At 36.3% G+C, this 24,276-nt stretch overlaps 3 protein-coding genes across 3 annotated transcripts; 2 read left to right on the forward strand and 1 right to left on the reverse strand.

Moving 5' to 3' along the window:
- On the forward strand, positions 1-1,070 carry LOC104110516 (chlorophyll a-b binding protein 40, chloroplastic-like). Its single transcript, XM_009620034.4, has one exon. It carries the CDS (start codon positions 82-84, stop codon positions 883-885), a length of 804 nt encoding a protein of 267 aa, XP_009618329.1. The 5' UTR covers positions 1-81; the 3' UTR covers positions 886-1,070.
- An 893-nt stretch (positions 1,071-1,963) lies between these two features.
- Positions 1,964-10,519, reverse strand: LOC104110515 (uncharacterized). Its single transcript, XM_009620031.4, has 10 exons — positions 10,128-10,519; positions 8,730-8,773; positions 8,326-8,425; positions 8,015-8,129; positions 7,020-7,648; positions 5,870-6,143; positions 5,371-5,638; positions 3,698-3,859; positions 3,111-3,575; positions 1,964-2,558 (listed from the first exon to the last, which is right to left on the reverse strand). Exons 1-10 carry the CDS (start codon positions 10,327-10,329, stop codon positions 2,259-2,261), a joined length of 2,559 nt encoding a protein of 852 aa, XP_009618326.1. The 5' UTR covers positions 10,330-10,519; the 3' UTR covers positions 1,964-2,258.
- A 2,888-nt stretch (positions 10,520-13,407) lies between these two features.
- On the forward strand, positions 13,408-14,365 carry LOC104105051 (chlorophyll a-b binding protein 40, chloroplastic-like). Its single transcript, XM_009613282.4, has one exon. It carries the CDS (start codon positions 13,481-13,483, stop codon positions 14,267-14,269), a length of 789 nt encoding a protein of 262 aa, XP_009611577.1. The 5' UTR covers positions 13,408-13,480; the 3' UTR covers positions 14,270-14,365.
- The last annotated feature ends 9,911 nt before the right edge of the window (positions 14,366-24,276 follow it).

Here is a 24,276-nt window from a genome sequence, read left to right on the forward strand (position 1 = left end):
AGCCCAACGGACTACATCACCACAGCTAACATCTCTATTACTTCAGCCATCAAAAAAACACTTACTTCTCCTTGCTAAACCATGGCTGCTTCTACAATGGCTCTCTCTTCCCCTTCTTTTGCCGGAAAGGCGGTGAAACTCTCACCATCTTCCTCTGAAATCACGGGAAATGGAAAAGTCACCATGAGGAAGACTGCTAGCAAGGCCAAGCCTGTCTCTTCTGGCAGCCCATGGTATGGTCCTGACCGCGTCAAGTACTTGGGACCATTCTCTGGCGAGTCTCCAAGCTACTTGACCGGTGAGTTCCCTGGTGACTACGGGTGGGACACTGCTGGACTTTCAGCTGACCCAGAAACATTTGCCAAGAACCGTGAATTGGAAGTGATCCACTGCAGATGGGCCATGCTTGGAGCTCTTGGTTGTGTCTTCCCTGAACTCTTGGCCCGTAATGGTATCAAGTTCGGTGAAGCTGTATGGTTCAAGGCTGGATCCCAAATTTTCAGCGAGGGTGGACTTGACTACTTGGGTAACCCAAGTTTGGTCCACGCTCAAAGCATCTTGGCCATCTGGGCTTGCCAAGTCGTGTTGATGGGAGCAGTTGAGGGTTACCGTGTTGCTGGTGGACCTCTCGGTGAGGTTGTTGACCCACTTTACCCTGGTGGCAGTTTCGACCCATTGGGTCTTGCTGAAGATCCAGAGGCTTTTGCTGAGCTCAAGGTAAAGGAGATCAAGAATGGCAGACTTGCTATGTTCTCCATGTTTGGATTCTTCGTTCAGGCTATCGTTACCGGAAAAGGTCCATTGGAGAACCTTGCTGACCATCTTGCAGACCCAGTTAACAACAATGCTTGGGCCTATGCCACAAACTTTGTTCCCGGAAAGTGAATTTAACAAAAGTTGATCTCTAATCTTCAAGTAGTGTGAGACTAAGTATGTAGCTTGTGAGTGATGAACCCAAAGAAGGGTCAGAGTTTATTTTTAGCATTCTGGGTTATGGGTTCATTAAAGAGATTGTAATGTGGTGTAAATTGATTTGGATTAATTAATGACGAGCATGTGAATCTATCATATTCTTTATTGCAGTTCCAATCTTTAATATTGTACTTCTTTGTGATTTCAAAGTGCTTAGCGATTTAAAATGGTAGTGAAAATACAGAACAAAAGAATGTCCAAAGAACAGGTCTTTGTTGTTTATTTTACTCTATCAATAAATTTTATCATATGTTAAAGGTTAATTATCATTTTTCCATGTTACTAATTGAGGCTTACCAAGAGATTTACCTATTATTATCTTAAAAATAATATGATTGTATAAATATTTTTCGCATCGTAAATACATAGAACATAAACTTTATCTCATCTAGCATTAATATCATATCTTTCTTCACATAGCAAATACCCTTTCCTTGCTTCAATTTTGGTCACCTAATTCTGCAAACGATTTTAGTTTGGATTCACAATGTTTTTCCTTGAAAACTTAGGAGGTACTAATCATCTATATTTTTGACCTTGCATTATATTATAACATAACATAAAAATCGGTTCCAAAACAAAACTTACTTTTATATTGAATGATTATTATATAAAGATATTGTTATAGAGAAACCGATCGTACTATATAAAGATCAGTACAACCCACATTAACCTTCCCAATATTTCATCCCATTTATGAGCAAAAATTTACTGGACAGCAAAGCAGAAAGCAGATGGTAATACTCCCTCCGATCCAATTTATATCAACTTGTTTAACTATGCATGAGATTTATAAGAAAAAATAAAGACTTATTGTATATGTGATCCTAAACAAGTCAAAAAGGGATCCAGAGTATTTGTGGTTATAAAAGTTTCTTTTGAATTGGAAGTTTATGCTAAATTATTTCCAAATATAAAATGGGTCATGCTTTTTGAAACTAACCAAAAAGGAAATATATTCGTATAAACTGGAACGAAGGGAGTAGATTACTAGTGGGAAACAGAACACAACTTCTAACTATAGATGAGAAAACAGCGAAAGGGGGTTAACTGTGTAACAAGAGTTAAGAGAAACAAACGCGCCAACTAGCACTGCGTTAGCTCAGACATTCCTACGTTACATTTAACTCTGAGGATAAACACGTAAAGTGCAGCCTCATAGCACAGGGCAGTAGCCGGTCAAGTCCCTTCGTGGATCATGAAGGATGGTTATTTCCACAGAAATTGCTCGAAAGGCCACTTTCACACTCGTTACAAGACCCCAATAAAACAAGGAGGCAGCAAGATTAGTAGCCGTTTTGCCATAGCTGTTGTTGAGATTGCTTCGGCTGACCTTGAGAACCAGCCAACGACGCTGCATCCTGAAGGTTTTGTTGCTGCTGTTGATCCAATGAGATACCAGCCTGAGAATTGTAGAAATGTGGGTAACCCCCCAAAGATCCATAGCTCTGTGACGGCTGCTGACCTTGCCTAAATCCACCAGCCGTTTGCTGATTTTGTCCCTGAAAGCCATAGTACGTGTTGGCAGGAACAGCTGAAATTGTTCTTGAACCAAGTCCATGATGCCACAAAGCTGAATTCTCACTCTGAAATAAAAGAGTGTCAAATAAAGGAGGGCGATACGCAGTGCTGAAAGACAGCGCAGATAGAACCAGGGACATTACACTGCATTTCTAAGTTTCGTGCCAACCACCCAAGGTAGAACTTGACAAATGTAATTAACCAAACAAAATTCAAAAAAGGCCACGTCGCCAACTCAGGTGCTCATAAAAAAAATTTGGGACTAATTAGTGATAACCAAGTCCCTGTTAGTAAGTAAGGATATTTGTAACCCAAAAGATTAAACGCAAGGACACTAGCGAGTCAAACTGTAAAAGGAGGGTAACTGTAAACCTTTACAAAAAGTACTGGGGTAGGTATGACCTTTTTCTATATTTATTAAGTCTACTTTTCTTCTATACTTGCAACAAAAGGAATTATACACACTTTCACAGTAGAAGTTACTAATTGCACACCGCCAAAATGACACAAGGTAGCTACTTTTGTTTTGGGTTTTTTTTTTTTAGTGTGTGTGTGTGTGTGGGGGGGGGGGGGGGGGTCGATAGGAATAGTTGTGCTTGTAAAAAAGAACAGGTTACCTGCTGAAGAGACATCAAATGATTGGTATCCTTGTACTGAGAGCTCAATACGTCATCGTAACTTAAGTTAGTGCCAGAAGGAGCAGCAGCGGGGTTGATTGGGAAGTTCCCCGGGATAGCAGTTGTATTTCCGAAAGCACCATATCCAGAAGGAATACTGGCAGACTGCGGCAAACTGTCGACAGAAGCACTATTCTTATATTGGGGGAGCATTGCCGCAAGCGACTGATGATAAGTGCTGTTACCAGGAAATGCTTGTTGGAATGCAGACGGCATATATGGATAGTTCTGATGCATAAAGGGATAACTAATCATGTTGGCAAATGGTCCTAGTGGAACAGTTGGTTGAGCATATGGGTGTACAGTTAGATGTTGCGGTACGGCAGGTCCGGCGGGGACGCTAGTTCCAGAAAGCATCTGCTGCTGAGTAGGCTGTGCTGATGAAAAACCAACTGTCTTCAAAGCCTGCGGAAACACAACACAATCAACTATGACGCACCAATGAAACAAGAGCAAAGGGAGAAAAAATTGGATGGATAATCGAAGTATACTGTGAAATATCTATTGGATACAGGCAGACACATTACCTCAGGCATGGAAATTGTTGCGCCACTGATTGATGAAACTGAGTTGCCATATTTTGTTGGCATTGCTTGTGTTGTTGGATAAGGTGAATAAGAAAGCTCCGACTCTCGACCAGGATGAACGTTACCAGCCAACAAGGTACTCTGTAAAGAATTTGTGTAGACCTACTCGAATAAATTAGTAAGAGAGAAAATTAGGTAGAGCAACAGATACTATTCTACGGCAGATAAAATGGTAACTCAGATCTCATTAACATGCTCCTCTAGTAATTTTTTGATAAATGACGTGCTTCTTTACTGCTCTGTTGGGGGCATTGCAGATATTCCGCTACTTGGAACATTTTTCTTTAATAAAATATTTATCCATCAAAGTGCACCAAACACTATACACCTTCACAAAAGTTAACAAATAATCTGGCTACTTGGGATTCGTAATCACTGAGGGCCAAGACTCGAGAGAATTAATGCTATTATATGTTAGAATATATATTAGTTAAAAGCTAGCAAACACCAAACTTACATTAAGCACTTGAAATACAAATTAAAGAGAATGAAACACTGCTGATATTATGTGTCTCCCCATCACAAAGGAGCCACAAATATGAGCGACTTTACACAGCAAAGAAGACTTACAAGGACTAAAGTACTTTTCTTTTCCACCAAACGCCAAAAAAGTAAAGAGTAAAGGCTGAGTAAGTTTATGTGACAAGATCAGACCCAGACCTCAGTTCATTACTTGAATTTTATAATATTACAAAGTTAAACTTCAAAATAAGTAAGATGGTGACTCACGCCCTAGGGTGTGGCCTAGTGGGTTGAGAACGTGAGGTCTCAGGCTCAAATCCCAACAGAGGCAGAAACACTAGGTGATTTCTTCTCATCTGCCTTGGTGGATAGAGTTACCTAGTACCCGTTGCTTGCTGGTGAGAGGTAGAAGGTATACAATGAAATTAGTCGAAGAGCCCGCAAGCTGGCCCGGACACCACGGTTATCAAAAAAAATTAAGTAAGCCGGTGACTCCTTATCAAAGCAGTTATCCAGAGACATGCAGAAGTTTTTTTCCTTAAATGTACAATACACCTCAATGCATTATTTTCATATTTTCAGGTAAAAGGATCACACCAGAGTGCAAGAGAAGTATGCATATGATTTCAACGGTTTAAGTCTTTACTTCCAACATAGAACATGTATACCAAAGCTCTCAAGGGTAACGGAACACCTAACCAGAGAGGTCACAGAACCATGCAAAACTTTTCGTTATACATGCATCTCTCCACTAGAAAAGAAAGTTTAACAGCCAGATAAGTCTATTCCATTCTTTCAAAACTCTTAAAATATCATCCAATGAGTAAAAAGGCAGATTGCAGAATACAAAGCTAACTAAGCTCCACATCAAAATGCCGCTTGTAACTCAAATATTAACAAAATAGCAACTGCCAATTTTGCAACTCCTGATGCAGCAATTCCTTTCCTCAACGCCACTCATAACTAAATATCTAACACAATTGCAATTCCTTGCCTCACTCGCCGAATACACTTAAACTAAAGTCATCTTCAAACTTGGAAGTTTTAATATTTGGAATTTTTTTTGCAAACAACAGGAAATGTATCCCAAGGAGAGAACAGGAAACCATTTTACATCCTGAACAAAAGGCAGAAAAGGTTTTCTTACTCACATTTGAAAAAGGAGCAAGACTCTGCATATGAGAACTTGTCTGTGGCTGGCTAAATGCTGCATTCAATTGTTGAGCACTTTCGTATGAATAGCTAGCAGCAGAGGACGGATAGGAGTATTGATGCCCATGCTCACTAGTTTCTGCTTTCAGAGATTCTGGTTGTGCAGCAGATGGCAAATCGTAGTTTCCAGAACTTGCATTAGTTCTATGGAATAAATTACTATCAGACTCATTTCTGAGAGTTTCATCACCATAGTATTCAGAAGCCCTGCAAAATAATGTAATTTAAAAATTAAAGAACTAGCCTTTCCCTATGCTTTGCACAGATCTCTCTTGTTTTGTACATCTATACACAGGAAAAATATCTTTTTTTACTAAAGCAATATCACTTTCAAATATTGATAAAGAGAGCGTTGTGTATAAATTTTAGATGGAAAAACATACTAAATCATCATTTTAGTAGAAACAAAGATGTGATCGATTTAACAGATTTACAAACCTGGTGCCCAAGTGCCCAACTGAAGAACTATCCGCATCCTTTGGTGCTTCTTCCAAGCTAGTTTTCGCAGGGGCAGAGGCATGTGATCCAGAAAAGGACACACCACCAAAGCTACCAAAACTTAGGTGTGAGCAGTCCGCTGTTTGAACTTGAAGATGGTCTGGAATCAAAACGGATGGACCATCTCCATCAGATGGAAAACCCCGATCGTCCTCTATACTTAGTTGTTGCAAGTTCGTAGCGACTGAAGAAGCTAAGGCGTTAACATCTTCAACTGCCACAAGATAAAGAACATTCTTATATAAAAAAGAGCAGTACATTAAAATATTTGAATGGCACAACTACTGTTGTACCAACAATCTAAAACAATTAGGTTTCTGATATGCTACATATCCATCGGTAGTAGATAAGACAAACAGACTGTCGCAATGTTAGCATTAGATAAAGATGGCAGTAAAGTAGTACATTAAAGGGCCGTTTGGCTGGGAGTTTAAGACATATAATCTCCACATATAATTCAACATAAGTTTATACATTGTTCGGTTGGGATTTGAGGAGATTTTGATCTCCAAATAGATATCAGTAATATTAATTAATACAATGTGTCCTTTTTGTTTTTTCATAAATAATACCTGCAAAAGTTATGCGGGCATCTATGTATTATTTTGTGCGGGATAGAATGAGGAATAAGATTGCGGGTATTAGTAATACATGGATTAAAATGCTAAAATGATCAAACTAACCCTCATAATAGTAAGAAATTTTTAATTTTGTTTACAAAGTAACAAATATTTTAGAGCATACACTGTACACTAATATGTAATATATCAACCCAAACATTCAACAAGAAATAATCCACAATCCCTATATTACTATTCCTTCCAAAACAATACATACATTACAATTGATGCGTACAATTCCTGCATAACTTGTTTCTGAACCAAACAACCCCCAAGTCTGCAGACCGTTAAGATGAACATCCATCACTTTCTACTAATTCTATCTTCCAATTTACGCAGATAAACAGATCTACATCTAACGATGCTAAAACACCAACCAATTCCACTTCAATTAAACTAAAACAATGAGATTAATATGTTAAATGATGAAATGCATATCTCATGCCAAACCAAAACACACATATATTCACCTTGTTGATGCTCAAAAGTGTGATTCTGGTGTTGATATTGGTAGAGGTCATTGTCATCGAGAGAAGCACTATCAGCATTATCCTCCTGCAACTTTCTACTGGAGAGAGAACTACCGAGATCTTCATTAGCACTGTCATCTCCCCCTTGTGCCTCGTCAATTTCAGTTTGACGATCAATTCTGTCAAATGACACGTCAGATGGATCAGGATGTTGCACGAAATCAGTGGGAGGCTCCAAGACAGCAGGCTGGCTCGCAGCTGATGGCTGCTCAATTAACGGCCATTCATCGTTCGCAGATAGCAGCTGAGATGAATAATCCCCTGGTTCCTGATGTACCTCGTGAACCTTCATATGATCATCAGAAAACTGCACATTATGATGTGATGCACCATAAGGAGGTGGTGCCCGAACATCGTTTTGGTTGACACCAATAGTAGTACGGTGAGATACGTTAGGTAAACTTGGCACTTTACTCTGTGGCCTACCCATTTTCACAATATCAGCCATTGATACTTGACCTGGCACCCCGCCCCAAGTAGGTTGATATCCAGAAGAAAGCTGTGAAGCAGCTGAATGACCATCAACTGCCGCTGGTGTCAATTTTTTACTTTCATTTCCAGCAGCATCACTGTAACACAATTCAAAAGCATAAAAAGGAAAATCAAAAACTAGCCAAACATCCCCAAAAATAGTTTGAACAACTTAACATGCATGGTTAAAAGGATAGATTACAAGAAATAATTTTCTTATGAGTATATTCAACTTGATAATTTGATTCAGCAATTAAAGATTATTACCACTAATTAAATCTGGTTGTTCAAAAATAGCTTTATTATGATAAGAACTTCTCGTTAGTGCAAAAGAGACATTGACAAACTTAATGGACCATGCTGCAGGGATCGATGGATTAATACACTGTTACACCGACAGTATCTGAAAGCAACTGATCATCTTGTGAAAAATCTAAACCTTTTAACAAGACAACAATACTAACCTGACGGCGGTTGGTCTCCTATCTATGTTACTTCCTACAACTCCAGGGGTTGAAGAGAAGTTGTTTGTATGTGATCCACTTTCCTTTCTGTAAGCAGGAGCAGGCTTGGTAGACTCTGTCAAAGTTGGTTACAAAGCAAAATGATCCAGTATCAGACAACACAACAAATTAAACACAATTTAAACTTAATCCATCCAAATGGTCGACCTTGCCATCAAGTTGGGTCACTTGATCCTTAGACAGGAAATTAACAAACGAGAAATCTAGTAAGCAATTTCTCTTTCAGAAACTGTGCATTAACATGCATATACCTGACCCGCCACGCCCAACATATCGTTCCGCACCAGTCCTGCTGCCACGGCTTGACGTGCTACTAGAAACCCAGGACCTAGACTCAGTTGTATCCTTATTCTGAACCAAAGATGAACAGAAGTAAAGTGACAGATATGAACAGCTATTTGAGCAAGCAACATAACAACCCATTAAAAGCACTTTTTCAAGGTCAGTTATAAGCAAGCTACGCTTCAAAAAAATATTGCTACGTATCAAATGGGATGTGTAATGTCGTGCCCCCAAGATTATACCAGCATATATCAAATAAAAGGAAAAGTTAGAACATCAACAATATAGAAAGCAGGACTCTAACGATATAAAAGTTTAAAGAATTCAAGAAATAAATTGGTTTGGAGTTTATGCTTTAGTAATGATTACAAACCTCTTTTCTCTTTTCTCGTTTGCTCTTCACCTCATGAAAAGTATCTAGCCAATTAATAAACATCAAATTAGAAGGTGATAAGAAATATCAACTTATTCAAGCAAGGAAGATTGACAAAATAGTAACACAGTTTTTAGCATGATAACTACAAAGATGTGAGTTTAAGTAACTATTACCGAGCATAGGAAGAACATGACTAGCAACAGAATTACAGAAGTTCAAATTTTCTGCAGCTTAGGTATTGCAATAGTGCTGAAATCACCAGAAGAATCAATCTAATGCGTTTTCAGCGCCCAACACTTGATTCTTGCTCAATCTCAAAGGCAGCCTATGTTATCTCAAGATAAGTTCTAAATTATGTTCAAGTACGGCATTTATAAATAGTATCAGAATGCAACCTCTCATCTGACTGACGCGTACAAATTTGTAATGGCTCACAAATCACTGATTTAGCTCCTACACTAATTAACAATAAGATTGGAAATCCACAAATACCTCAGAAAATACAAGTGAAAAGGTAGCCGTCTAACCGGTCTGTAAAACATAAGGACGAGTCAAGGATCGTGCCGAACATAATTTACACCGAAAGTTCTTCTGAGATTTTTTCAATATGCACGCCATCAAATCAAATCTTTTTTTTTCTATAGCTGTGGTGTCCGGGCTAACTTGCACGCATCTCGACTAATTCCACGGGGTACCTGCTACCTCCCACCTATAGGTAGCGGGTAACTCTGTCCACCAAGGCTTGGGCTACCATAAAATCAAATCTTGTATTGACCAAATTGATATTTCTCCATAATAAAAATTATGGAGCATTACAAATACAGAAACTTCACGGATATACAAGAATCCATTATATTAATTTTTCTTTCTTAGACAAAAGCTTGACTACAAAGAACATTAAACTCAGGACACAGGACACCACAAATGAATCAAACAAAGATAGAAATTTCCAAAGCATAAAAAGAGAAATAATTTATTCTTCTTTTCTTTATCCACTTACTCTTACGACCCCATACCTACCTGTGTGTATGTATTTCAAACAAAGCATATATTTTTAACATAATTGCTACTACAATTCTCAAAGAAAACTGGAAAAGAAAAGCGGTTACTTTAGTATATAATCTGAAAACTGTAAAATTGCATGCACACAAAACTAAAAACCCAAAATATCCCTAATACCCAGAAATTAATTACAAAAGAAGAAAATAAAGAGCTTAGGTACTATATATATGTTTAACATAATTGTTACTATAATATTCAAGAAAAGAAGTTTCTTTACTGTATAATCTGAAAACTGAAAAAATGCATGAACACAATACTAAAGAACCAAAAAATACTCAAATACCCATAAAATTAATTACAAAAAAAAAATACTAAAAAGAGTTTAGTTTTAACCTTGAGAAAGAAGCTTATTGACGGCTTCGTTAGGGTCCATATTACAATCTTTGAGCACAGCATAGATCTCAGCTTCAGTACAGAAATTAACAATTTCCTTTAAACTTTGTACCATCTTTTTTGAACCTCCTGGTATTATTGATTCTACTCCAATTCCTCCTCCATTTTTACTACTACTGTTTTTTCCTCTGCTACTACTCATCCTCCTTTACTCTCTTTCTCTCTCTATGTAAAACAGTAAACAGAAAAACAGAGAAGTGTATTCTACTCCAGTAGATCTATTTCAATTGGAAATACAATCAATTTTGCAGTTGAATTTTGAATTGACGGCTTCGGTTATGGCTTTTTTTTCTTCTAGTGGTGAAAGGTGAAAAGAATCCGCGGCGAAGAGGAGATATCTAATGAGAGGAAGTTTTGATTTTATTTTTGTTTTTTGTTTTTTGTTTTTTGTTTTTTGTTTTTTTTTGGGGTGAAAAACCCCTATTAAATTGCTTTTCTCTCTTTAATAATAAGAGTATAGTTAATATAAGAGGGCAAAAAACAAAATTATCCGATAGATCGAAATAATTTCGCTAATCAAAAGCATATAAAATATTTATATTTTATGTCTATAATATTTAAAATTATATATAAAAATTATATATATATATATATATATATATATATATATATATATATATATATACGATTATTATTTTTAAAAACAACTAAAAATATTTTCTAAATATATAAAAATCTCTCTCTTTTATGATTTTTTTTTCTTTTTCTCTCTCTATATATACCTTTTTTGTAACTTTTGGTGTTTCTTTTTTGTTCTTTTATTTTTTTTGTACTTCCTCCCTTCTTTACAATTTTTGATTTTGGTAACTTTCTTCATTATTTCAAGTACAATTTGAAATATTATTTATAAATTGATATTTATTTTATAATTTAATCCAAAATTTTGATTTGAAGATGAGAAACTAATTTGAGAAATATTTAAACTGAAATATTGATTTACAATACTTTAGTTTTATTTTCAATTGAAATTCATATCCAAACATTGTTTAAACTAACTTAGATATATGTTATTCTCTTTTATTTTTTATATAAGTAACATGGATAGATTGCTTTCCCTGTTATAATTACTATTACGATTACATTCAGAAATTCTGCTTTTAAATGCTTGATATAGACATATTAGTTATCTGTATTGATATATGGGCTAGATAAATGTGAAGCATGCAGAGAATAATACTTTTTATCCATATGATGCAGTAGGCAATGAGATCCAAATGATTGTCAAATCATTTAGTTTGAGTAGTACTTTTTGCAGAATTTAATAAAGAGATTATATTTAGCAATATTTTTAAAAAGCACTTTTGAATATTTAATTACAAAAAAGATAATCTTAAATTTTTTTTTATAACTAGTGTATGACTTTAATCGAGAAATAACTTTTTGATATTTTTGATAGTCACCGAAGTTTAAACTGCTAGGTACGTGGAGGGTGTGCTATCCGTTTTCGTTTTCCTTGTTTTTTATTGTATGAATTTTCTTTATTTTTTTCCTTTTGTTTGTTTGTTTCTTTAGAAAAGATTGATTCTGCTTCTTCCTCAGGTTCCAAAGGAGAATGTATGATATTATGTACTTAAATATATAGTTAAATATTTTGTCTTATTCTGCTCTTTTAGTACGTAATTGTATGGATTCATCTGCATGGATTTTCTTGAATATTCCAGCAAACTTATACTAGCTATATATATCAAATTGTTATCAGACAACAGATCAACTGTTTAAAAACGAATTTATTAATTTGATTATAACACATAACATTCTCTAAATTGCGGGTGAAATTCAAAAATAGTCAGATTTACAAGTGATAATTGAAAAATAGCCATAGTTTCAAAAGTAATCGAATTTTAGTCGCTTTTCATGTAAAGATAAATATGAACGAAAATACTGTTCAAAATCCGGAAAATAATCCAGCATAATATATTGGAATTCCAGTATAATATACTAGTTCAACATAATATGCTGGAAGTTTATACACATGTACCGCTCCAAACTCCAGTATATTATGTTGAAACTTTCCGTGTGTTGAGTTCCAGCATAATATGCTGTAAGTTCATACACATGTGCGTCAATCTCCAGTATATTATGCTGGAACTTTCCGTGTTGCAGCAAAATAATGACTATTTTTTAATGACTTTGCAAACGTTGACTATTTTTCAATTACTTGTCCGAAAATTGACTAACCCGTGCTATTTTTACCTAAATTATGATAAGGCCCTTTCCGTTTGGTTCAAGAGATTATGTGGGTTATTCCGCTATACATTTTGGGATTAAATGTATCTCGAATTTGCTTAACGCAATTAAGTTCTCTTCTCTCTCATTATCTATCTCTCTTTGTTCATCCCTTTAAATATCAGACTCTTCTAACTAAAAGCTCCACGCAACTAAAATATATATCTTTGACAGAGGCAGAGCTGGCCTATAAGGTATGAGTTCGGCAGAACCCAATTATTTTTAATTAAATATTATATTTGTACTAGAAAATTCATTAAATATATATAAAAATTTAATTGCGAGCCCAATAACTAAGACGAGTTATGGGTTATGTGTGGCAAATTCAGAACCTATAAATTTCAAATACTGGCTCCGCCTCTAATCGTTGATGATTTCAGTTAATTGATGCAAACCAAATTTGTGCTAATAATGGATTAAGTTCTAAACTTTAGTTATTAAAGATGGCTTATAACTCATTCCTCCAATAATTTCGGAAGGTTACTTGAAAGAAAGGTTATAGTGTTTACCTCTTAGTTAATTTTGTATGAATTGACTCTAGAGTCAAATGAGGGTAAATAATTATTCACATTGGGTGTTTATGCTAAACTAATAAAATATATTATGATTAAGTAATAAATATTTATATATAAACAAATATTATGTTTCTATGGATTTGATGTAAACGCCCATATTAATAGGTTTTGCATGACAATATTGCATGGCCATGAGTTACTCTTAGGATCTGGTCAAGCGGATATTTCAAGAATCCACAAACATACGTGGCAACTTTGCATTGGCTGTAAGAGAGAAAATCTAGGTTCGATATTTTGATTAAGATATGTATCTAAAAAATCTAGTCATGTTTAACGGTGCAGAACTTAGCCAAATGGACATGAAACGCAGAAAAGTTAACAAAATTGTTATACACCAATCAGAAAGCAGATAATGATATTCTAGGATAAGGACTTTGGTCCTTTGAAGTCATTTATATACATTTAGTGCAAGCCTATGAAACTCAAACCACAAATCAAATATTCTCTGCGTAGTAGTAGCTGCATTCAATAGTATTTCATTTTATTTCTACAATGGCTCTCTCTTCCTCTTCTTTTGTTGGAAAGGCAGTGAAACTCTCACCATCTTCCTCTGAAATTACTGGAAATGGGAAAGCTACAATGAGGAAGACTGCTAGCAAAGCCAAGCCTGTCTCTTCTGGTAGCCCATGGTATGGTCCTGACCGTGTCAAGTACTTGGGTCCATTCTCTGGTGAGGCTCCAAGTTACTTGACTGGTGAGTTCCCTGGTGATTATGGATGGGACACTGCTGGACTTTCAGCTGATCCAGAAACTTTTGCTAAGAACCGCGAGTTGGAGGTGATTCACTGCAGATGGGCCATGCTTGGAGCTCTTGGTTGTGTCTTCCCCGAACTCTTAGCTCGTAACGGTGTCAAGTTCGGTGAGGCCGTATGGTTCAAGGCTGGATCCCAGATTTTTAGTGAAGGTGGACTTGACTACTTGGGCAACCCAAGTTTGGTCCATGCACAAAGCATCTTGGCCATTTGGGCTTGCCAAGTTGTACTGATGGGAGCCATTGAAGGTTACCGTGTTGCTGGTGGGCCTCTTGGTGAGGTTGTTGACCCACTTTACCCTGGTGGCAGTTTCGACCCATTGGGTCTTGCTGAAGACCCAGAGGCTTTTGCTGAGCTTAAGGTGAAGGAAATCAAGAATGGCAGACTTGCCATGTTCTCCATGTTTGGGTTCTTCGTTCAAGCTATAGTCACCGGAAAGGGTCCATTGGAGAACCTTGCCGACCACCTTGCAGACCCGGTTAACAACAATGCCTGGGCTTACGCCACAAACTTTGCTCCCGGAAAATGAAGTTCTTAAAAGATGTCACTTTTTTTTTAGATTATTTGATGGCCTTGTGAAGTTGTAAATGACTGAAGATTTTATGTGATTTTTTTTAACTGTGTAGTTCTTAGTTAAATTTTCCGTGCTTTCAATTAGCTAAGTACTAGTAAAAGGAGGGAACAAAGCAGTCAAAAGTTCAAAGGTAATAAAACAAACATAATGGTAGTAACAAAGCAGGCTAGAAGTTCAAAGAACAATTTGCAGAGCACAGGGCATTGACATTGAAATTTAAAACAGAGGCCAATGATTTATTTAGGAACTTTTCTTCTTACATACATCTAAATTCTTGGAATGCTCTTCCTATTGGATACTGATGAGTCCTGAAAATCCAATCCTCAAGTCCTTCTGAACAAGCTTTTTCCAGTTTTCACCATTTTTCATATAGTAATGGCATGCAAGGGGCAGATCTGTGTCAGCGAGGAGTTCAATTGAACCTATAACTTTCGACGCGAGTAAGAATTTATAGTAGATATGAACCCATAACTTTAAAAATATAATGGGTTCAATACTAAAAATATTAAAAGTTGAACCCATAGAGTTTAAATCTTGGATCCACCTTTGCACGCAAGTTACTACCAAAAGTTATAATGGGGGGTTAAATATCTCTCCATCCTTAACCAGAGGATTTTAGTTTCGAGTCAAGAGAATAAAGTTACCTTTGACAGTTCCGATACGAATTTGAATTAATCGGACCGCAATGGAAATATTGTATACCCGATGGGAAACCCAAAAAAATACAAGTTGCTAGTACATAATTGCTAGATTCTTGTATATAAAATAGCCTATGGTTAAACTTTCACATACTTATCATTTAAGGGGGATGCACAAGGAAAGATGCAAGACCAAGTTGACATTACATGGATGAAAACAAAGTCAAATTGTGGTGACAATGTATTAGCCATTTTTTATTACTGTTCATGAGCAGTCAGAAATGTAAATTAATTTCTTAAAAAAACTAGGATGATGTGGTTGTCAAGACAGAAAAACTGCAGAACAGATTAAAAAATTTTGTGGCTAGCATTTGACATGTCTATATTAAAGGCAATGGTGTCCCGCTAATTTTCAAATCTTAAATCCGCACCTGCTTCTTTCCACGTTCCCAGAGAGCCACTAACTAATGCATTTATGCTATATATCAGAAAACAGTACTAGTTTCCTGCATATAACTACATGGGCTAGAGTTCTGAGCCGAACGACTACCGGAAATAACCTCTCTACTTTCTCTAGGTAGAGATAAGAACTGCGTACACACTACCCTCTCCCGACCCCACATGTGAGATTTCACTGGCTTTGTTGTTGTTGTTGTTAACTACATGGGCTAGAGGCATATCTGTAAAAACTTCTCCAATGTGGCTTTCACATTTAAAAAAGAAAAACTTGGGTGATGTATATGCAACAGTTTAATGGCTGAACATGTAGAAACTTGGGTGATGTATATGAAAATTTTCTATGTCATTATTGTTGAGATTTTTGTTATTTAAGATGAAATAGTCTTAAAATGAGGGTGAATGGAAAATGGAAGAAAAATAAAATTTTTGAGTAAAATTTTAAGTTTCTCCCTCTTGACAATGAGATATTGTCCCATATTGGAAGAGGAAAAGATTTTTGGTGGGTATATATATAATTGCTCTTCTTGTAGCTCTTAAAAGAGTTAAGAAGAAAGCAAGCCTCGTGCCGTCGTCGTCGTCGCTCGGCTCGGCTTCGGTCAATTGATTAATTAATTTTTTGGACCAAATTTATTTGTTAATAGTAAATATTAACGTAAGATTATCCGCATTTGTAACGGATATGTTCCAATCCGTGTATTGACCACCAGCTGCAATAGCAGCCGCCTAATGCTCTTCCCACCATGGCCAAGTGCTTGCTCCACAAACAAGCTAGTGCATGCTCCACCATGGAGGGTGGAGGGTCGTTCATCTTCAAAGCTGACTGCTATAAATATGTGCAGCAGCTGTTGAAGAAAGACACACAACACAAAAATTGAAAACGAAAATGCTCAACTTTGGCTATACATTGCACTCCTTCCTCTCAGCATTTCCATACGATTTTCTGAGTTTCTACTCCTTTGTTCTGCATTGTTTTAACTTCAAACAAAGCAACTGTAAGTGTGATTTGCTACCGAACTTTGTGTTCGCTGAAACACTGGGGTTTGAAGTACCGCTACACCAGTGTGTGATTCGTTCTATCCTGGGAGGAAATAATCCATAACCTTGGGTACTAGGAGGGAATTAAATTCCTTAAGAAAATACTGTGAATTCAGTGGGCTCGAATTAATTACTGTTTCATTATGATAACTTATATTTTACAGAATTATTATTTATAAATACAGCAATATTGGCGGGACTAGCAATCTTAAGGAATTTAATATTTATTTCTGTATTTGTGTTATTCTTATTATTCTGCAAACTAAAACCTTTGTGGTTTTGTGTACTCTCGTTTTGGAGAGTAAAGCCTTCGTGGCATTTTGTTGGAGATTAAAATCTACGTAATTTTTACTCCAGTTTGAAAATGTTTATTAAACGTTTGTTTGTGTCATTCTTTTATAGAAAAAAAAATGACGACTAAAAGCAAAAACCAAATTGTTCCGACGGTGACTGCCAACCCTTCGACAAGCCGAACACCGGCGTTGGCATCGGCAGAAAAACCCGGAAAATTTTCCGGGATTGATTTCAAGCGCTGGCAGCAGAAGATGTTCTTCTACTTAACTACGTTATGTCTACAGAAGTTCATCAAGGAAGATGTTCCTGATCTGCCAGATAAAACTCCAGAGAATGAACGCTTTATCGTGATTGAAGCGTGGAAGCATTCTGATTTTTTATGCAAGAATTATATTCTTAGCGGACTGGATGATAATCTGTATAATGTATACAGTGGCGTGGAGACATCAAAAGAATTGTGGAATGTGCTTGAAAAGAAATATAAAACTGAAGATGCCGGGATGAAGAAATTCGTTGCCGCAAAATTTTTGGACTACAAAATGGTAGATAGCAAGTCTGTTATTACCCAAGTCCAGGAATTGCAAGTGATTATTCATGATCTACTTGCTGAAGGTCTTGTCATCAATGAAGCATTCCAAGTAGCAGCAATGATTGAGAAGTTGCCTCTGTTGTGGAAGGACTTCAAAAATTATTTGAAACACAAACGAAAGGAAATGTCCCTTGAAGATCTCATTGTTCGGTTGAGAATCGAAGAGGACAATAAAGCTACTGAAAGGAGAGGCCATGGAAATTCAACAATAATGGGAGCAAATATTGTTGAAGATAACAAAAAGAGGAAGAAGGCTTCTGGTCCGAAATACAACCCAAGCAAGAAGCGGTTCAGTAGAAACTGCTACAACTGTGGGAAAATGGGACACAAATCTATGGAGTGTCGTGCTCCGAAGAAAGACAAGAAAAGGGGTCAAGCAAACATGGTAGTAAAGCATGATGATGTTGATAACTTGTGTGCCATGCTTTCTGAATGTAACTTGGTGGGAAATCCTAAACTGTGGTGGTTTGATTCAGGAGCCACTCGCCATGTTTGTGCAGTTAGAGAAGCTTTTGCTACTCATGCTCCTGCTGGACCCGGAGAGACAGTTTATATGGGAAATGCTTCAACAACAAAAGTTGAAGGATATGGGAAGATATTTTTGAAAATGACTTCTGGCAAGGTCATGACTTTGAACAATGTCCTTCATGTTCCCGAAATGAGAAAGAATTTAGTCTCTACTGGACTTCTTGTTAAGCATGGTTTTAAGTGCGTTTTTGTGTCCAACAAGGTTGTCATAAGTAAGAATGAAATATTTATAGGAAAAGGTTACCTCACCGAGGGCCTTTTCAATCTAAATGTAATGGTTGTGGAAAACAATAATAATATTTCAGCTTCTTCTTACTTACTTGAGTCAAATGATTTATGGCATGTACGTTTGGGTCATGTCAATTATAAAACCTTGCGGAAAATGATTAACTTGGAAGTACTGCCTAAGTTTGAATGCGAAAAATCAAAATGTCAAACATGTGTGGAATCTAAGTATGTTAAACATCCTTATAAGTCAGTTGAAAGGAATTCAAATCCTTTAGACTTAATTCACACAGATATTTGTGACATGAAGTCAATACCATCTCGCGGTGGAAAGAAGTATTTCATAACTTTTATTGATGACGGTACTCGATATTGCTATGTTTACTTACTGAATAGTAAAGATGAAGCAATAGACGCATTCAGGCAATACAAAAATGAAGTTGAAATGCAACTTAACAAGAAAGTAAAAATGATAAGAAGTGATAGGAGTGGTGAATATGAATCTCCTTTTGAAGAAATATATTTAGAATATGAAATTATTCATCAAACAACAGCCCCTTACACGCCCCAATCTAATGGGATTGCAGAAAGAAAGAATCACACATTAAAGGAGATGATGAACGCGTTATTGATAAGTTCTGGTTTGTCACAGAACTTATGGGGGGAAGCTATTCTTACGGCTAATCGAATATTAAATCGAGTGCCCCATAACAAAACACAATCCATTCCATATGAAAAATGGAAAGGAAGGAAGCCCAACTTGAATTATTTTAAAGTGTGGGGGTGTTTGGCAAAAGTGCAAGTTCCTAAACCCAAAAGGGTAAAGATAGGATCGAAAACCGTTGATTGTGTTTTCATAGGATATGCGACAAATAGTAAAGCATATTGATTTCTGGTTCATAAATCAAAAAATCCCGACATTCATAATAATACGGTTATAGAATCAGATAATGCCGAGTTCTTTGAAAATATATATCCGTATAAAAAGGAATGTGAGTCATTTGGTGAAGGATCTAAACGACCTCGGGAAGAAACAAAAGAAAGTACATGTAATCAGGAGGATCCAAGAAGTAGTAAACGTCAAAGAACTTCTACTTCATTTGGACCAGATTTTATGACTTTCTTATTGGAGATTGAGCCTCAAACATTTAAAGAAGTTATGACTTCTTCCGAATCATTATTTTGGAAAGAGGCAGTCAATAGTGAAATAGAATCCATATTGAACAACCATACATGGGAATTGGTTGATCTTCCTCCTGGAAATAAACCTTTGGGTTCTAAATGGATTTTTAAGAGAAAAATCAAAGACGATGGCACTATTGATAAATTCAAGGCAAGACTCATAGTCAAAGGGTATAGACAACGAGAAGGTCTAGACTACTTTGATACATACTCTCCAGTTACAAGAATTACGTCCATACGGATGTTAGTAGCATTAGCTGCAGTGTATGGTCTTGAAATTCATCAAATGGATGTTAAAACGTCCTTCTTAAATGGAGAGTTGGAGGAAGAAATTTACATGGAACAACCTGAAGGGTTTGCGGTTCCAGGTAAAGAAAAGAAGGTATGTAGACTTGTTAAGTCTTTTTACGGACTAAAACAAGCACCCAAACAGTGGCATGCGAAATTTGACCAAACAATGTTGTCAAATGGTTTTAAGATAAATGAATGTGATAAATGTGTGTACATTAAAAATATTCCAAATCACATAGTCATTGTTTGCCTATATGTGGATGGTATGCTGATAATGAGTAATGACATTGCCAACATAAATGCTACTAAGCGTATGCTCAATAGTAAGTTTGATATGAAAGACTTGGGAGTTGCTGATTTAATTCTGGGAATTAAGATCCATAAGACTCCTCAAGGTCTGGCATTATCACAATCTTATTATATTAAGACAGTACTTGAAAAATTCAAGCACTTGAGCTTTAAAGTTGCAAAGACTCCAATTGACGTGAATCTTGCATTAGCAAAGAATAAAGGCCAAAGCATATCACAATTGAATTATGCTCGTGTATTGGGATGCTTAATGTATATCATGAATTGTACACGACCAGATATAGCTTTTGCTATAAGTAAACTGAGTCGATATACGAGCAATCCAGGCCAATCTCATTGGATGGCAATGAAACGAGTTTTGGGATATTTAGAACATACCCAGAACTTTGAATTGCACTACAGTAATTTCCCTGCGGTGATTGAGGGATACTGTGATGCAAATTGGATCACCGGTTCAACTGATTCTAAGTCCACGAGTGGATATGTATTCACTATTGGTGGAGGAGCGGTATCTTGGAAGTCGTCCAAACAAACATGTATTGCCCGCTCTACAATGGAGGCTGAATTCATAGCCTTAGATAAAGCCGGTGAAGAAGCTGAATGGCTCCGGAATTTCTTGGAAGACATTCCATTTTGGCCCAAACCGTTGGCACCAATATGCATACATTGTGATAGTCAAGCGGCAATTGGAAGGGCTGGGAGCGTTATGTATAACGGTAAATCTCGTCATATACGACGAAGACATAAAACCGTTAGGCAATTACTCTCTAGAGGAATTATCACGATTGACTATATAAAGTCAAGTGATAATGTGTCGGATCCACTTACAAAAGGCCTAACTAGAGAAGTAGTTGAGAAATCATCAAGGGGAATGGGGCTATGGCCGAGAACAAGTCATTGTGGCGGTAACTCTACCTAGAAGACTGGAGATCCCAAGATCTAGGTTCAAGGAGATCAAACAAAGTCATTAATGACGGTTCAACATTGTCAAATAAAATTTTAGTCCGTTCTCATGATGAGACAATGTTCAGTACCAAGGATAAAGCATTAAGGCTTTTTAATGATTTCTAAATTTGATACAGGGTATATCAAATAGTGTATCTACAGGATGACACGTTTAGGAATCACCTATGTAAGTGTGAAGTGTTAGCCGCTTCAAGGAGAACTTTGTAAGGCCAGTTCTCTACGCACTTATGAAACCAGGCGGTGTTCATGGCTGAAACGAACACAACAATGAGAACCAAAAACGGTTAAGGGTCGGTTGTGTGACTTATGGTTGTCTAGGTATACACCAAAGTTCGACGGTTCAAAGATATCAAATCTACCGATTGACCGAGTATATCCGACATAAGTTCACTACGGAAAGTTCAAAGGGAAACCTACTTATCCAGATGCGATTAATCCTTGCTTGCAAATCACACAGTTTTTCCATGCATACTTCTGTGATATAGCCATTCCCCATTCATGTGGGGGATTGTTGAGGTTTTTGTTATTTAAGATGAAATAGTTTTAAAATAAGGGTGAATGAAAAATGGAGGAAAAATAAAATTTTTGAGTAAAATTTTAAGTTTCCCCCTCTTGACAATGAGACATTGTCCCATATTGGAAGAGGAAAAGATTTTTGGTGGGTATATATATAATTGCTCTTCTTGTAGCTCTTAAAAGAGTTAAGAAGAAAGCAAGCCTCGCGCCGTCGTCGTCGTCGCTCGGCTCGGCTCGGCTACGGCTACGGCTACGGCTACGGCTTAGGCTTCGGCTTCGGCTTAGGCTTAGGCTTCGGCTTCGGCTTCGGATTCGGATTCGGATTCGGATTCAGATTTGGTCAAATGATTGATTGATTATTTTTTGGACTAAATTTATTTGTTAATAGTAAATATTAACGTAAGATTATCCGCATTTGTAACGGATATGTTCCAATCCGTGTATTGACCACCAGCTGCAATAGCAGCCGCCTAATGCTCTCCCACCATGGCCAAGTGCTTGCTCCACAAACAAGCTAGTGCATGTTCCACCATGGAGGGTGGAGGGTCGTTCATCTTCAAAGCTGACTGCTATAAATATGTGCAGCAGCTGTTGAAGAAAGACACACAACACAAAAACTGAAAACGAAAACGCTCAACTTTGGCTATACATTGCACTCCTTCCTCTCAGCATTTCCATACGATTTTCTGAGTTTCTACTCCTTTGTTCTGCATTGTTTTAACTTCAAACAAAGCAACTGTAAGTGTGATTTGCTACCGAACTTTGTGTTCGCTGAAACACTGGGGTTTGAAGTACCGCTACACCAGTGTGTGATTCGTTCTATCCTGGGAGGAAATAATCCATAATCTTGGGTACTAGGAGGGGATTAAATTCCTTAAGGAAACACTGTGAATTCAATGGGCTCGAATTAATTACTGTTTCATTACGATAACTTATATTTTACAGAATTATTATTTACAAATATAGTAATATTGGCGGGACTAGCAATCATCAATGTCAGATTCCTTTCTCCCTTCAGCTTTAGCTTTCATAGACTCTAGCTCACAATTCAAACGAATAAATTCACGCAATTTATCATCAATATCTCAGACGTAACACGGAAAATCAGAATCAGAATCAGAAACATCGATTGTATTTGTATTCTCTACATTATTTTCAATTCCACTCGATTTCTAATCATCATCAATCTTTTCCATCACTTTTCCCTGACTTAATTCAGAAGTCGTAGCTGAATCTTTCTTAGAATTCTTCTGAACTCGTTGGTTCCGCGCTCTATTCGGTCGTAACCCGGTTCGAGAACCTTCTCTCATAGATTCCCTTCACCAAGTCATCGCCAGCTAAGAGTCATTGACGCCATTTCCTCTATCAATGTCTCTGATTTCCACAAACAAGCATTACAAAGGATTAGTATATTCAGATAATTAATCTATGAAACAAAATTAGTACTACAATTTACTCCCTCCCTCACAAAAAGATGATACTTTTAGGATTTTCAGAGTCAAACTTGTTGATTTTAACTGCAAGTTTGGACATAGAATCTTAAAGTTTTTTGAAATAAAATTAACTTATTTGGAAATCACATAAAATAAAAAGTATTATAAGTCACAATAATTAACAATTTAAAATATTTAAAAGACATGTAAAAAAGTCACGGTCAAAGAGTAACTCGTTTACTCGAAATACGAAAGTATCATCCTTTTAGGACCAACGGAGTAATAGTTATTGACATCATGTTACATAGCTGGAAGCAGATTCTTCAAATTAAACAAATTGACAAATTAAGGATGTCAAGTAACATATTAATGTAAAAAATGATATATATATATATATATATATATATATATATATATATATATATATATATATATATATATAGCACCTAGAGCTTTGATCTAATGGTATAAGCGCAACACATGATATATGGGTTAGACACATATCATAGATTCAAACCTTGTCACATAGAAAAGCTTGGTGAATATCGTTTCACGATGTCACCTATCAGCAATATTAAAAATAAGCTTACAATATTATAACGAAAAAGTTGGGTAAGAGGTAGAATTATATATATAAAGGTAGGATAAAGGATAAAATAGTACCATTATTTAGTAATAAGAAAGGGAAAGATGAGAGATAAAAACAATAACAGCGCGACCACATCAAATCGATTGTTCAATAAAGTGACACTTTTTTTCGTTACGTAACGATGAATTTAATGATACGATACAATAAATTTTAAGCATCAATCAAAATAAATATTGAATTTAAAGTAACAATACGATACAATACAAATGGTATCAACTATCCAAACAAGTTGTTAAGTGGGGAAGAGAAGAGGTGTTGTGCCCATTATGCGACGAGCTTTTAACCATGAGCCAATATAGCCCTCGAGGATTTCTTGGTTATAAAAAAATGATATAAATATGAAGCTCTCATGACAAGTTATATAGAATGGGATCATTTCAAGCATATATCAAGATGAGCAAACACTTTGTAAATGAATAACTCAGAAGTTTACTTTATCATCAAATTGTAAAAGACAACAAAATAAGCTATACCTTCACATTGCTAATCACCATTCTCCCTTATCAGAATATCGTTCTTCTCTCCAATATTTTTCTCAGTTTTCATGTGAGACGTGGTCTGTGTATCCTCTTTAGATCAGAGGCGGAGCCAGAATTTGAAGTTTATGGGTTCCGAACCTGCCACCGAACTCATAACTCATTTAGTTAAATATTTATATATATATATTTAGTGCATTTTCTAATACAAAATATGGTCTAACCAAAAATTACTGAGTTCGTCCGAACTCGTTATTCATACACTACCTCCGCCCCTGCTGCTTGGGATGACTCTGGATTAAAAATTAAAGAATTTATTACATAAGTATTTTTAGACATTGGTTTGATCAATCAATCAAAGAAATTACATTG

Source organism: Nicotiana tomentosiformis, chromosome 9 (assembly GCF_000390325.3).
Source record: "Nicotiana tomentosiformis chromosome 9, ASM39032v3, whole genome shotgun sequence".
Taxonomy (NCBI): Eukaryota; Viridiplantae; Streptophyta; class Magnoliopsida; order Solanales; family Solanaceae; genus Nicotiana; species Nicotiana tomentosiformis.